Consider the following 15,900-nt stretch of genomic DNA (forward strand, 5'->3'; position numbering starts at 1 on the left):
AAAAGGATATCTGGTACCTACCCTTGTGGATGTGTTGCACCCATAAAGTGGCACAAGAAATGCCAAAAATGCTAGTCTGAGGTGTGACCAGCAGCTACAGATTATCTTATGAAAGGGAAATAAATCCCTATTTGTTTAAGCTACTATAAGTCAAAATGGTTTTGTTAAAATAACCTTGGCTCCTTGACTGAGGTCTGTCCAAAGGCTTTCAGTTTGCTTCTACCAGGTGACCCAAGTGTATTTCCAGCTTGGAACCACTTTTAATCTTAGCTTGTAGATTCCTGGACCTCAAACCTAAACAAATGTGAAAACATTCTTAGTGTTTTGTTTTGTATTTTTCCCTTTAAGAATCTGGACCCCAGGCCAGGAAAGGCTTGTTTATAGGAAATTTGTTATTGCCATCAGTGCCCATTTTACTGGGGTGCTCCTGGCTTTAATGTAAATTTGTTTCAGTTCCCAGCCTTGCCTGTGCCGTAGTCTGTCTCGCCTATCTACACAGCTCTCAGCTAATGAGGTTACCAGTCATGTCCATCCAATAATCCCTTCCCGAAGAGCATGGCTTCATGCCTATGCCTCTAGTCTCCACTTCTGGCCCCTCCCTGATTTGTAAACATACCTTATAAAATTATAGAGGACTTACATGCTTTTACTAACTCCTAATTTAGAAAACAACTTGCAGAAAGCATGCAACAAGTTACACAGTAACATGTATCATAGGTAGTATATAGCATTACTCTTGTTTTCTCTACCTGGAGATCAGTAAAAAAAAAATAGCTTATGCAGTTAGAATAAAAAATAGCTTACACAAATTTCGTATGGGAATCAGTAACTTGCCAGTTTAATTTCATTAGACTATTGAAAGGCATAGGAGGCCTTAAGAACACCATTCTTCGTTTTTTATATTTACATCTTTAATCTTTACAAGATTTTTCTATAAATGTGAAAAATAAAATGTAATCATAAGACTGGTATGTATTTTTTTTTTTTTTCAAATACTCCACTATTTTTGGAGGTTGGGCCCACCTTACCATAATAGAAAAAGATTGAAAACATATGTCACATAATGCTGGGGTCCAACCTCAACAGGTCCAGGGGTCCCCAAAGGTGTGGACGGAGTCGGCGAAGAAGGAATGACACGAAGACAGCCTTCAGTTGATCAGCAGCCTAGTCAGGACCTCTAGCCAGGATCTCCAGCCAAAGTTCTGGTTGGAGCTCTGGTTAGGAACTGATGAGGATCTGATCGACTGGTATGTATTTTTAAATGGTTGACTTTGAGCTCTAATGAATTCCTAGATCAAAAAATACCTAGTATGACATTTTTATCAATGGCTGTTGCCTCACTATTCTGGGGAGTGCAAGACTCAACTTTTAAAAGTTTATTAAGTTAGTGTCTCTGAAGAGAAGTTGTGTTTACTTCTTTTGCAGTTTAAATATTCTCATACTATTCCCTATACATGTACCTAAAGTTGAATGAAAATATAAAATATTCAAAGTGAAAAAGCAGGCCCTTCCAATTATAGAAAACTTCTGTAGAAACCCTGGATAGGGCACGCTTCTTGTGGACCAGTGGTCACTTGGTCTTACCTACTTACTGTTCCATTTCAAGTGACCAGTTCTGCAAGGGTCCCAACCAACACCGACACCCCTCTAGCTTTCCTCCCCATGCTCTGGCTTCTCTACTGACTTACTGGCAAAAGAAAGTGGCACTCACACAGATAAATGCTTCCTCCCCCTTTTCCTTTCTTTCTCCCTCTGATCCTTCAAGGTTCTGTGATACTTCACTCACCACCTCAAGCAATCCCTAAAAACTGGCCTCTATGACTAACCAACTTATCTACCCTATCACTTTCTATCAAACACCTGTAATGAAGCCTTTGCTTCAGGCTCTGCCTTCTGGAGAAGCCATTCTAAAACAAAGTACCTATTAGTAAGTAGGTTAATCAAGTACTGACTAGCCATACACTTAGGTGACTTAATTTAATGAAAAAACACCCTTAAGAAAGGGTTTGCTTTTATTTTTCAAAAAACAAAAACCAAGTTTTCCAATGAGTTGCCTTATCTTTCTTCAGAACACAAATATTGAATAGTAACTTTAAAAAATAAAAGGACCATTTAATCTAGAAATTACTCTTAGATAGTATACATTCCCATCATGATTGCTGAAAAAAATGGCAGAGAGCACTAGCTTTAAAACCTCTCAGCTAGGTTCAAAATCCAAATCCTACCACTTAGTTGCATGACTTTAAGTAAATTAAATTACTTGGCCTGTCTCAGTTTATTACATATATATAAAGTAGGGAAAAGAACAGTACCTACCCCATGATTTATAAATTCCAGGTGGTTTTTAGTTGCACACACTAGAATTCTGACTCGATAAAAACCATCACTTATTTTCACAAGTTCACTAAGTTCCTCTTAAGATTTATATGCTATATACTAGGTTAACCCTGGAACCAAAGAATCACAAGCAAAATCAACAGACAAAATTTAATATATGCACACAGTTTCATATATAATGCAGCATCACACCATGTAGGGCATTTACTCTGATACATTCAGATATGTTTGAAACACTTAAGGCTACAAAACAGAACATAGAAAAATAAACAGGAATATATGCAACACTTACAAAAAGTGATATGATAAAGAATATAAAGTACTATTTTCCTTTCAACACTTCAAAAGATATTTATATATAGTTTTTTTTTACAAGTAACATCACAAATGATCACATCTTCACATGCTTTTAAAGTATTATTTGTACTCAGTATAAGGCTATTATTTTTCATACTTAAATTTTTTTCTATCTCTGTAACAATGCAATTTTAATCCATTCAAGTAAATTCAACACCAAAGCTGCTGTTCCCCAGCATTAAGACATGCACTCTCCCTTTTTCTAGGATTTTCTAAAACTTATTTGGGGGGGGGGGGGGGGGGGGGGCGGGGGAAGGGGGGGCGGGAATCCCAATTAGTGGGAAAGTAAATGGCTGACACTAGTAGTAAAACCTTAGTTCTTTGAGACTGACATGCTGGAACTGAGCCATTATTAAGGTTTTAAACAAGAAGCAAAATATAGTAAACAGAAATAGTGTAGCCAAATATGCATTCTCTTCAGCTACACCAAAATGGACCTTGCTTAGTACCCACAAGTGAAAGACTACAATTCCCTCATCTAAAACTGAAGGTAAAATAAATGAGACATAAATAAATATTGCTAGTTTCTAGGATGGCTGAATGTTTTCTAAACCAGAAATGGTTAGAAAAGAACTTTATTGCACCAAGTCAATCATAAGCAAGTTTGCAGTTCACAGGCATTTTAATTCAATCTTCAGTCACAAAGGAAACATAATGCAAAATATACAGTTTGCATCAACTAAGCACTGTGGTTTGGGAAAACCTACTCCTGCCAGATCAAGGCAGGGTCTTAGCTCAAGTCAGCATGAAAATGAATATATGGGTTACCAGGAAACAGGATGAGAATTACACAGATGCTAGCATCCTGCTGCCAAGGAGTACATGGAACAACAGGAAGATTTTATCTGAGAAGAACTTGAAGAAAAATATACCCAATACTAAAAGGGAAAAAATCAAGTTTAGCAAAAGCCAAAAGAAGTGACCTTTGGTCATTCTAAACGTTTGTTCTTTAAAATGTATATGATCCTAATACAGTGAAGTTCCATAATTTCCAATTCAAAATACAAATGATTCTCACTTCTAAGCATTAGTTTCTCTTATATGGAAACATTATATGATAAACATTGTATCTCATGTCAACATACCATATGACTCAGTCAAAATGAAGGACAAAAGCTTGCTTGGTTCGACCTCAGCATAAGGCAAATCCCCTGAATACATTTAAAACAAACCTAAAAAAAAAACAAAACTGACCTTCATGCAGAGACTCATAATTTTAAAACTAATTATCAAAATTCAGAGTTCTTTTATTCCAGAGGTCACTGAGTAAAGTACCATCTGTAAAGTTCTCTTTCAGCACTGTTTCCATCATGTCCTGGAGGTAAATATGGGAAACAGCAAGCAAATCAGTATTTCTTTCAGGAACTATAGAGTATGTTGTTACTCAACTGAGGTAAGACAGTGAAGAAATGAACAGTATTCTTTCCTACCCAATTTTCAACATTTCCAGAAGAAACTGAGAAGATCAAATCCCAGTCAATAAAAGACACTGGAAACACCAATTTCTTTTGGTCTCCTGAGTTTAAATTTACATCAAACTTTTAAATCTGGCCATAATATCTAAAGGTGATTTTCATAAAAACTATCAGATAAACTAATCTTACATTAAAAAATATGAGCTGAGAATAAAGGACCCGCTAATCTCATTCCCTATCACCTGATGTTAACTAAGAAAGAAATGGCTTAAGCAGTACCTTCCCCAATTGTTAGAGCTTAGAAGGTGACAACAGAAATTCCTTTCAGCAGGTTCTCTCAATATTTCCACACAACCATCTCAGTCTTTAAAGTTTTTACTTAGCACCATCATAAAATATCTTTCAAAGTGCTCTCTAAAATCCTATGTTACAAAACATCTAAATGATAATCACTACTCGAATCAGCAGTTACACAGACAGTAGGTAATTAAAACAGAGGTAAAATAACCATTATTACAGTACAGTGGAGATTCACTGAGCCTAGCTGGCATCCCAAACAATTCTGTTAAGTTATCAGAGAACCCAGAAAACTCATCTGTTTCAGTTTGTCAAATTCAAGTGAATTGTATTTGCTTTTTTAAAAAAAATCCATTTTTGGCTAGGTATATTATACATGGCATGCAAAGAGAAATTACTACTTTATTTGCATAGCGCTCAAACTTCCTGATCAAAAGAGAACATAAAAAAGGGTAGATTTTCACATTAGTATATACAAATGAGAAATAAAAGCTATAGTTATACAGTATAACACAGATTAATGAATGCTGTGTTAATTCAAAGTCAAATCTCCAAATGAGGACAGAGTGCAACATGCAAAGGAAACTTCTACTGAAATACTGTGAACACAAAGACGGGAAGGAAGCAGGATTGACAGGTTACCCAAGAGGTAACAAGCTATAAAATGCAAAGCAAAACCACTTTCTAGCAGCATCCTCTAGAAAAGAACTAGAAGTCACAATCATCCTTTTCTGTACAATAGTTCCAGCTGTGACAAATTGAACATGCAAATGTAAAGTGATGGACACAGCCAATGGTGCAAAGTGAAAAAACAAAACACAGAACTCTATAGAAACCTGTCAAGCTAAAAATTTTTAACATTTCGTCTCTCAAAATATTTAAATCTGTCAGTGCATTAGTGTTAAAGTGGCATTAAAAAACTTCTGCAGTTTTAACAGATGCAGATTATTTTCAAAATGCATAGCATCTACATTTCTTTCGAGTAGGCACCATATTTACACCAGTGCTAAGAATTCTTGGTGGAAACAGCCATTTCATTGTATTTCCTATTATTTCTTAAACATATGTTCTTGTATGCGATCTCAAGTTCAACAAATACCAAAATTCAAAAATATACCCTATTAATATTAAAAGAACTATATACAACATTTCTAAGACACAGGTTAATAGGCTGCCTTATGTGTAATATTAAAAAGAAGACATTATTCAAGTTTGACAGATATTGAGATGAAAGGCCTTTGGGTTGGAAGCATTTCAAAAGACAACAGTGTTTTAGCCTAAGAACTGTTTGAGCCCAGTTTATGACTAAGGCATTGCATAATAAAATATACATTTCTATTTGGTGCAATGTTATGTTTTGGAATCTATCATGTGTCAAATGGTGTATTTTCTTGTCACTTTAGTAAACACTATACATCACACATTTCCAACATTTGAAATTAAACTTATATAAGAGAAAAAAAAACAAACACTAAATCTATAATGTTTTATATTAAGCTGTTTATAAAAAATACTTTAACAAACTTATTTTCTACTTATGGGGGCAGTCACCCCATAAATAAACATATTTTGAACAAAGAGAAATGGCAACGCCAGGAATTCACCTGCCCCCTTGAACACATATCCAAAATCTCTTGTCCAGGATAGAAGTGAGGGTAAAGGGGGAGGGGAGGAGATAGTTCCAATTTGGGTTTTTATTTTAATGTATTTTTTTAAAGCCTTTAGAAACATTCCACCTAAGAAAAGTTTCTGCTCTAATACACTGCAACAACAGCGATCAAGTGTGTTGTCCCCGATGGCCATCTCCCATCCCTGACCTCTTCCTATCCCCCCTATAGGGCCGTCCTCTGCCATTTCGATGGTACTGATAACCTTCATCTCGGCTTCTGTTTGGCTGCCCTTTCCACGACTCCTCACCTCTTGTATGTTGATAGCCTCCCCTACCAGAATAGCCCCAATCGCTTTTGTACTTCCTGCCTCCATACGTCTGATTATAGAACTGCTTTGATCTACCACTTCGCAGAATATTAGACACTTCATTCTCATCTTCTGAACTCTCTTCTTTTGGTCTCTGTAGTCTGCTATCCACAGAGTTGGCCCCACTGACCACATCAGCAGCAGTCTTAGGATCTTTCACTTTTTCTGGTTTTTCTTTCAGACTTGGAATGGTCCTTTTAGGCTCAGGTTCAACAGGCACAGTTTCTCTCTCTCTGTTTAGATTCTGAGTGGGAAGATGAGCCTTTCCCTCCGCTACTGGAGGGATGGAAACCAATGCCAGATCTGCCTTAGGTGTCTGGGACGACTGCTCTGCCCGACCTTCATGCTCACTCACATCCGCTTCAGGGAGAGCATGTTGTGTGTCTTCACATCTGGCCTCCTGAAACTCACCTGTTGAAGCTGAACCACCTTGTTTAGACAGATCCAGATTTTCCAGGGGTAGATCCAATTCTCCTTTCTCATCAGAAGGCAGAACAATATTCTGCCTCATTACTGGACTTTCTATGAATCCCTGAAAAGGGTACCCATACCAAACAGGAGGAAAGAAAGGAGGTGCAATGGGAACTGGGCCTAAGAATGGATTAGGTCCAAAGGACGGTTGTGGGAACATATTCTTGCCACTTAGTGACTCTTCATATTCAGCATGAAGAAGATGCCCAGAGTTTTCAGATTCAAGATCAGCCTGGTAAGACAATTGTCCATGACTTTCAGACACCTGAGATGGAGGGATAACCAGAGGTGAAGAAAATGGTGGTGGTCCAATCTCTGCTTGTGGCATCTGACCATTAACACTGGGCTCAGTCTGCATAGGAAAGTGTGCATCAGCACAAGTACAATCACTTTCATTCTGAGCAGGAGCTTCTTGGAACCAAGGGTTTTGAGGATACACAGGGACAGGGACCTTTGGGTACATCCTGCAGGCTGCCAGGTAAGCCTGGTGCAGAGGATACAGGTAAGAATGTGGGGCCCACATAGGACAACTATATGCCTAAAAGAAACAAACAAAAAAATAAAACAGTTAAAAATAAAAATAAAAGGAGGTTGAAAGAAAGTTTAAAGTGGGCTCAAGATAAGTTTCTTATGTCTACAAAGAGCATATAATCTGCAGTCCAAGTACTACATCACTGTGAGACTCAACATGGAAAGGAAGTACAAAGTCAAGACTGCTCTAAAGCTCCATTCCTTGTCCTATCCTGAAACCAATCCTAAGTCCTGTATAGATGTTGACAAATGACAATAAATGAACCTACCCAAAGATTATCATGACCATTAATTTCATTCTTTGGATATAACTGCACGAAAACAATTATGGGTGATACAGATCTCAAAAGCCACCAACAACAAGCACTTGAACCTCCAGCTTCAAGTATCTCAATCACTGGCTGTTTAGCTCGACTTGCATTTGTATTTTGGCTCTATCGCTAGCTCACTGTGTGTGACCCCATGCCAACTAAATAACTGGTCTGGACCTGCTCTACCAGAAAAATGCTAGTATAGATGACCCCCAAGGTTAGCACTCCAGTTCTAGGAGACCCCAGAGCACTCCGCAAAGATAAAAGTGAAGGGTAATACTGAATCAGAGAAGGGTAATACTGAAAATGAAGTATGTCAAATCCTTTTCCTACAAAGTATCAACAGAAGACCAAAACACACACACACACACACACACACACACAATTTACCAGCTAAGTGGCTATCTTTAGCTAGAGCCAAAATTAACTAGATAAATATAAATTTAGGCAAAGAAATGCAGTAGATGGTGAAATTAACCAAGTCTCCTTTTATGAACTGGTCAGTAGGCTACAGTAGGGCACTTCATTTCATATTTTAACAGTCTAGGACCCACAGAAATCAATCCAAGACAGGAGACAACACAGCACTGACAAGGACAAAGAGTTCCCCAGCCTCTCTAAGACAAACTATTGTTTGACTGACCACTTCCTAAAGGAGACCTCCACTCCACTAGTTTTACATGGTATTTCCTTGAAACTTTAAACAATGAGGCAAGTAGAAGAATGCTACCCTCATTCCAAAAATTCAAAAAGCTAGGCTCAGATACATTAAATGACTTGTCCAGAGCTCTCCAGCTAAAAAGTGATGGAGCAGAACTTCAAACCCAGATGGCTCACTTAATCCCTCAGTGAGGGTATTTCCACTAGGCCACCCAGAGACAGAGGCATCTCCTGAACATACTCACAGGGTTAAATCACTGCCCATTACAAGGAAAACCAACCAAAAATTGGAGCGCCAATCACCACCAAAAAGAAACATACTGCACAATTCTGAAAATGCTAGTACTGAAGATAATGAGATTTAGTAAATCTTAGGGTATTTACTCTTAGGATAATTAAATAATAAGAATTTAAATCTGTTTACTTGAAAATAATTTTAAAATGATAAAAATGTAAATACCTTTACACCAAGATTAAAGAAGAATCGAAGAATGTTCTTATCTGAAAATAAATAACAATCATCACTCAATATAATTATACATTCAAAAGCTTTTTCCATTATTCTCAAACAATATATAGTTCTAAAGACATTTTTACCTACTAGAATTGTTTTCTCTAGCCTGTGCTATAAAACATGGGAAAAAAAACTAATATAACCAAAACCAGGCTCTGTTTCTATAGGGTAATTCCAAGTTCAATATACTTTGTCTATGCTACTTACATCTAAGTTCCAAAATACCTTAAAGTGAGATTTTTATCTGATTTAAATTAACTCTTTGTGAAGGAAATTCAGGTGTTCACTGTATTTCCTTTTCAACTTCTCCGTGGGATTTAAAATATTATGAAATAAAAATGTTGGAAGTTAAAGGTAAAGCCAACATAAACCTAACTCATTACTAACATAAGATTAATAGGATAATATCAGCTAAGGTATTCATTTGACATTAGCCAGTTTACTCACAGACTCAAACATCAAGCCACTGAATAATAAAACAAAAGTATCCACAAAAATCCAGATAGGGAGCATATAGACAGTCATTGCATTACTTTTTCTAGAATTAGGAAATTTTGCACCTTTAAAGAAAAGAGGACCGGTTTGGCTCAGTGGATAGAGCGTCGGCCTGCGGACTGAAAGGTCCCAGGTTCGATTCCGGTCAAGGGCATGTACCTGGGTTGCGGGCACGTCCCCAGTAGGAGATGTGCAGAAGGCAGCTGATCGATGTTTTTCTCTCATCGATGTTTCTAGCTCTCTATCTCTCTCCCTTCCTCTCTGTGGAAAACCAATAAAATATATTTAAAAAAAAAAAAAAAGAAAAAGAAAAGAGGACAGGCAAATTTAAAAAGAGTTCTTTTAAAAATATATATATTGTTGCATGTAGTACTGTAATGAGAGCTATTATTTATTATACTCGTTCCCTATAATTTTTTCATGAAGAAATTAGTGATGGAAAAAGTCAGTAAATGTTTAGTTATTTGGTTATTAATTCAAATTGGTTTTAAACAGTTTTTTAAAAAATGACGGGGGGCGGGGAGGGTGCGGTGTGGAGATCAGGGTGCAGCTACCAAACACATAAAAAAACATAATCCAATCAAACACAAGCTGAAACAGAGAGTGAGTGACTAATAGCCAAACATCTGCTATCCTCCCCAAGTAGAGACTAACATGACAACATGACCTCTGACCTCTACTTACATCTCTCACTGAACCTGTATCAGTACATGACAAATAAAATCAGTTTTAACTTGGAAAAGCAGCTCACCTTTAGGCAGGTCCTCCCCAGTGTGACACAGTGAATAAGGTGGTGCAATGGCTCTATCTCCCTTTTCATTACAAGGAAACCCAGGGTAGAGTGGGTCTTGGTAAAGGCTCAGTGTCTGAGGCAAAGGCATCAAGGGCTGGTTAACTGCCTGTATTGACACAGGAACTGGAGAGGGTGTTAAATGAGCTTGGGACACAGCAGAATCAGGTCCAGTGGTCAGGGTCTGTGTCACTGATAAAACAGGGATTTGAGCAGGGACACCTACAAAAGAAAAGAAATAAAAAACTATAAAAAGATGAAAATAATTTTCTACAAATATGTTTACATTAAGCTAAAAAGTGAAGAATGTTGTATTAACCAGGGACCCTCCTGACACACAGTGGAAAATGAACCCAGGAAACAAGCTCTGCATCAATGTGGTCTGAGTGTAGCTCTTACAAACATATGTACACAGAGCCTGGCAAAGAGTTCAATGAGGGTCATTAGAACTGGTCCATGGGGAATGAAACTTTGGTGTCAGTGCTGAGCAACCAAAGCAACCAGTGGAGATAACCAGCTCACACATCTTCCTCCTGGGATGTTGAGGGCATATCTCAAATGAATTCCACACTGGAAGCAGAGAAGAGCAGAGGATTGCAAAAAGAGGCTCCATCTATCTAAGCCTACTCTGAGGTCAAGCTCTCACTCGAGCATTTGAAGTCTCTAACTTGGAAAGCTTATGTTGGATTGGTCATTGGATATTTAAAACTAGTAACCAACCTGTTGGTCCAAAAGATGTAGGCTCACTTGGCCAGGCTGGCACAGTGGCTGGTAAAGAAGGCACCGCAGGAGCTAGATGTACCTCTGGAGAAACCAGAAGGGGAGCTGGATTTGACAAAGACACATGTTCTGCTGGCTTCTTCAAAGAGAGAGAGTGGAAAGAGATAAGAGTTCATTTTAACCACCAAATGTACTCTGAGTTGCCTACCTTTCTACTGCATCTTCTATATAAATGGTTTTTCTGGTTTTATAAATGAAAGAAAAAAAGCTATCCAAATTAAGATGTTAAAATATAGCCTCCCATTTTCTATATAGATGTTTTCTGTTTTTAAATGTTATCAAATACAGAGCTAAGAGAAGGGAGCCTTCTATGTCAGATGCAACAATGTACTTACTTGTTCTGCAGGAGGTGAGCACTCTAATTTCTTTGACTTTGATGGTGATGAAATTCTTGCACACTTATCATCACTAATATTCTTTAGAAGCAAAAAAAAAAAAAAAAAAACACAACATAATTTTGTATTTCAAACACCCACATTCTAGGATCATAGTGGTTGCCTTTATTGTTCACTCTACCTGCACATGATTGAACCCTCTCGACTGTCTCTTTTTCAATTACATCTGGTCTTCATCAGATAGTAACACTGCTTGCACATCTTTATATCAAACTACTGGGACATTTTTATTGGGGACGTAGTTTCAAAGAGCACACTTTTCCTTTAAAAACCTCAACCTACTGCCCTGGCCAGGTGGCTCAGTTGATTAGAGTGTCATCCCATGCACCAAAAAGGTTGCGGGTTCAATTACTGGTCGGGCACTTACAGGTGGCAGCCAATCAATGTTTCTCTCTCACACACATCAATGTTTTTCTCCTTTCCTCTCTCTAAAATCAATGAACATATCCTCAGGTGGTTATTTTTTTTTTAATCTCAATCTACTCATAGATTATTGGAAAAGCTATTTCCCACCAATTCAGAAAGGTCATCATAATGTACCCTACAAGAAATGGTTACAATTTGTGAGTATATTCTCCTCAAGCACTACTATCTTTTCCCCATTTTTTCTCTACTTTTCTACTTCCCTAACAGTCATCAAATGAAGTCATCATCTCCTACTGCTTCTTCCTGTTATATTATTATCACAGTGTTACAAGGAAAATGAAAAGATGCAATTAGTATTTAAAACATTTACCTCTGATGTGCTTGGCCCAGGTTTTTTATCCAGGTGAGTATGTCCATGACTAGAGTCTGTAACAGATCAAGATAAAGAAAAAAAAAGAAAGCATCAGCTACTTTGAAGACAGAAAAACAAAATATAAAAATAAAGAAAGCCAAAAGTACTATTTGCATCATGTTTAGTCAGTGAAAATACAGTTTTCAGAATGATATTTATTTAACAGGAGCGTTAGCCTGAGTCAGCAACAGTGAGATATATGACATTAAACTGCTCAATGATTTTAAAACGGTTCTTTTTCCAATGGATGACTTTAAACCAGACACAGAACTCCAGTACATGCTTTCAAATGACGAAGTAACATACCTTTATCTTTTCGTTCTTCGGTATCCATTCTCCGCCTGCTTCCTTTTCTATCACTCACATATGATGATTTTCTCTGGACACATGGATTGCTACTCTGAGAAGATGACTGACTGACTGATGAGCTCTTCAAAAAAACAAAACCCAACACTTTGTGTTAAAGATTTACCCATAAATACACTCTTTGTACATCTGATTAAAAATCTCAAAATTCATAGCCATGTCTTTATACTTCCAAAAATAAGACCTAAGATTCATATTTAATTATGTCCTCTACAGTTATAGGCTTATTAATAAGTCTAAGTATTAGGCAATCAGACAGACCTTTGGCCTAAATTATTTTAACACTTCTTCGTATCCTTATTTGGGAAAGCTGCTCTGACCAAACTTTCATCTTGTAATTTATACTTTCATTATTTGCACAAATAGCAAGCACCCTTCATAGAAACCTTCAAAAACAGCTATTATAGAGCCACAGTCCTTTTGGGGGGAAAGATACCGAAGTGCAAATTAACAGATACAGTGCACTGTGACTGTTATTCACTGAAATGCTACTGACCCTCAGCAAATCATGTAAGCTCTGCATGAGATCTAACCTTGTAATTGGTGTAACAAAGGGACTGGAGTAAGTCAGGTTTTCAAGCTAAATTATCACTGAAGATCCTCTCCTGTTCTGGTACTAAGTAAATATTGCACAGAGCTGAGAAGAAGATCTTAGCCTTCTGTGACAGGAGTTTACTAGAAGACAGGATTCCAACTGCCAACTAGTAATCTAAAAATGATGAGCATGACTCCATTCTGACAATCAAAAATTTCACATTGTATTCCTACATTACAGTAGTCATATTCTTACCATTCACTAACTGAAAAAGGACAAAAAGCAATGAATACAAGCTTAACTGATTTGTGCCTTTTTTTAAATCTAAATATTATGGGAAAATAACATGTTACATAAAGATAAATATACTTAACACACAACCCATGTCTAAGTCACATATGGATGTGGGCACTTTTTCCAATAATTCCTAAGCTCCAAACCCTACGCCAGACTGAGCTCTCAGTATAGAGGAGCTGCTTTCAACCAAGCATCTCACACCTCTAAAAAGATTCCACAGAGGCCAGTGGACAGATAATTGAGTGTGAGGGACATTATTTAATGTTTTACATTGGTATACTGGGAAGCCCCTGTAACATTTCATTTTGTTTAATCTATTGTTGAGAAAAGGTGTCCAACCAACATTCTGGATCACATGTCATTTAGTACCACTTTCCAGTACTTAAAAGACCATGGTTTCCAGTGTCCCAAACTGAATCACATTTCCCTATCCTGCCAATGAACCCTCTTCACAGACCACTGACTTCACTCTACATGAGAACTGTTTTCCCTTCTGACTCCACCAAAATAATTAAGAAACCTAAAGAGCCCTACCTGGTTTGGCTCAGTGGATAGAGCCTTGGCCTGCGGACTGTAGGGTCTCAGTTCAATACTGGTCAAGGACACATGCCCAGGTTGCGAGCTCGATCCCCATTAGGGGGCGTGCAGGAGGCAGCCGATTAATGATTCCCTTTCATCACTGATGTCTCTCTCTCCCTCCCCCTTCCCCTCTGAAATCAATAAAAATATATTTTTTAAAAAAAAGAAACCTAAAGATAGAGACCATCTCTTTCATCAGAAAAGCATCCATCACAGCCCAGTGTCAGACTCAGAGTAAGGACAAAGACACCAGATTCCATGTACTTCCACCTCCAACAGCAAACACTGAGCAGCTCTTACTATATATAATTTTAGGTGCTGGTGTGTTTAATAAGGAACACTGAAAAGACTTTCTGATTTTATAGATGTAGCTTAACTGAATATAGATGTATCTTGTTACTTTGGCTAGCAACATATTTTAATTCAAAATATTAACCTAGAAGTGAGCTAACCAATTTACTTGCCTCAGCTCTAACACCAACTAATATCTTTAGACTTCACATTCCTCATGAAAAGGAGGGACGATTACATTCAGTTTATTTTTATTTTTTGTTATTTAAATCCTCTCCCAAGGACATTTTCTTTGATTTTTAGAAGGGGAGGGAGTGTGGGGATGGGAGGAGAGAGAGAAAAACATCGATGTCTGAGAAACGTCCATCAGTTGTCTCCTGCACATACTCCAACCAGAGCCAGGGACCTAACCAGCAACCTAGGCATGTGCCCTGACAGGAACACGTCTTTTTGATATACGGGATGATGCCCCTACCAACTGAGCCACACCGGCCAGGGCAAGGTACCCTTCAGTTTACAAATTATTAGTCTTATAAATTAATATAAAGTTATGGTTTAATATAAAAACTACAGTTGACCCTTAAACAACATGGGACTTAGGAGTGCCAACTTCTCCCAGGCAATCGAAAATCTGTGTATAACTTTTAACTCCCCAAAAACTTAGCTCCAGGTGTCCCTCAGTATTACATAGGGAATTTGTACCAGGACTCCAAACAGACACCAAAATCCAGGGATGCTCAAGTCCCTTATATAAAATGACCTAAAAGAATGCACACAGTTAGTCTTCCACATCCACAGATTCTGTGGTTAGTTGAATCTGCAGATGGGAAACCAGGGGAATTCAGAGGGCCAACCGTAGTTACTGAAAAAAACCTGCATTGTAAGTGGACCCACACAGTTCAAACACATATTGTTCAAGAGTTAACTTCTATTAAGGAGAGATTTCAAACCAATAACTTTTAAAATCTCTTCTTATACATACAGAAAGGGCTGGGAAAGCGTGTTCATCTCGGTTTTGAATCTCATAGAGTAATCGAGATTCTTCTATAGCTTGCTTCTCTCTGCGTTCTTCTGGGGAGAGGCCAAAATAATTAGATTCTCGACTGGCGTGCTCAAAATCCTCAACTCTCTCGCGATCAGGTTTTCTGTTAAATAAAACATTTTTGTCACGAAAAAAAAGACAAATGTATTGATTACCTAAAATAAAATAACCTGTTTTGTCAATACAAATGTTTGACTAATTTTGCTACACAGTGACTATAGACCTTTTGGCAACCTGTAGCATCATGCACGTTACATTAACAGAATCAAGAAGATAAACTTACAATAGGGAAAGGTAGAAAAAAAAAAGTGATACAGAAATAATTGAGGGGTTTTTTTTCCTTTCCTACAGAGCAGAAATGTAAGTACTGAATATATTTCTTTACCCCACATTTTAATACTTTCATAAGAATTCACTTTCAAAAGAAAGGGAAAGTTACTAGTTTAGGTCTCAAAAGCATTCTACTTCTCTGTTCTAAGTAAAGGGCAACATCAAAGGAAACAACAGGACCATCCTCTGCTTTTTGATACCACCAAGTGAGATGTAAAGCTAGAAAGAAGAAATATTAAAATGTGCCAGGCTAGATACTAACCACATCTCAGTATAATTTTGGTCAAACAAGGATGAAAAAAAATTCATGAATACAACTTAGTAGCCTATAACACATTCCTATTGATTTTGT

The 15,900-nt window shown here is 37.5% G+C and overlaps 1 protein-coding gene across 2 annotated transcripts in view; it reads right to left on the reverse strand.

Moving 5' to 3' along the window:
• Positions 1-2,473: 2,473 nt before the first annotated feature.
• The window catches only part of OTUD4 (OTU deubiquitinase 4), a 49,201-nt gene continuing 35,774 nt past the window's right edge, over positions 2,474-15,900 (reverse strand). For both annotated transcript variants that reach the window (XM_070415245.1, XM_070415246.1), the window contains 8 exons: positions 15,159-15,321; positions 12,415-12,538; positions 12,067-12,122; positions 11,271-11,351; positions 10,876-11,014; positions 10,117-10,377; positions 8,817-8,857; positions 2,474-7,392 (listed from right to left, as the gene is read on the reverse strand). In XM_070415245.1, coding sequence (XP_070271346.1) covers positions 6,184-7,392; positions 8,817-8,857; positions 10,117-10,377; positions 10,876-11,014; positions 11,271-11,351; positions 12,067-12,122; positions 12,415-12,538; positions 15,159-15,321 — 2,074 coding nt within the window. In that variant the 3' untranslated portion in view covers positions 2,474-6,183. The remainder of the gene's footprint in view (positions 7,393-8,816; positions 8,858-10,116; positions 10,378-10,875; positions 11,015-11,270; positions 11,352-12,066; positions 12,123-12,414; positions 12,539-15,158; positions 15,322-15,900) is intronic.

The sequence above is a fragment of the Myotis yumanensis genome, unplaced genomic scaffold (genome assembly GCF_028538775.1).
Source record: "Myotis yumanensis isolate MYYU_CA2020_CCGP unplaced genomic scaffold, mMyoYum1.0.hap1 SCAF_5, whole genome shotgun sequence".
Lineage (NCBI taxonomy): Eukaryota > Metazoa > Chordata > Mammalia > Chiroptera > Vespertilionidae > Myotis > Myotis yumanensis.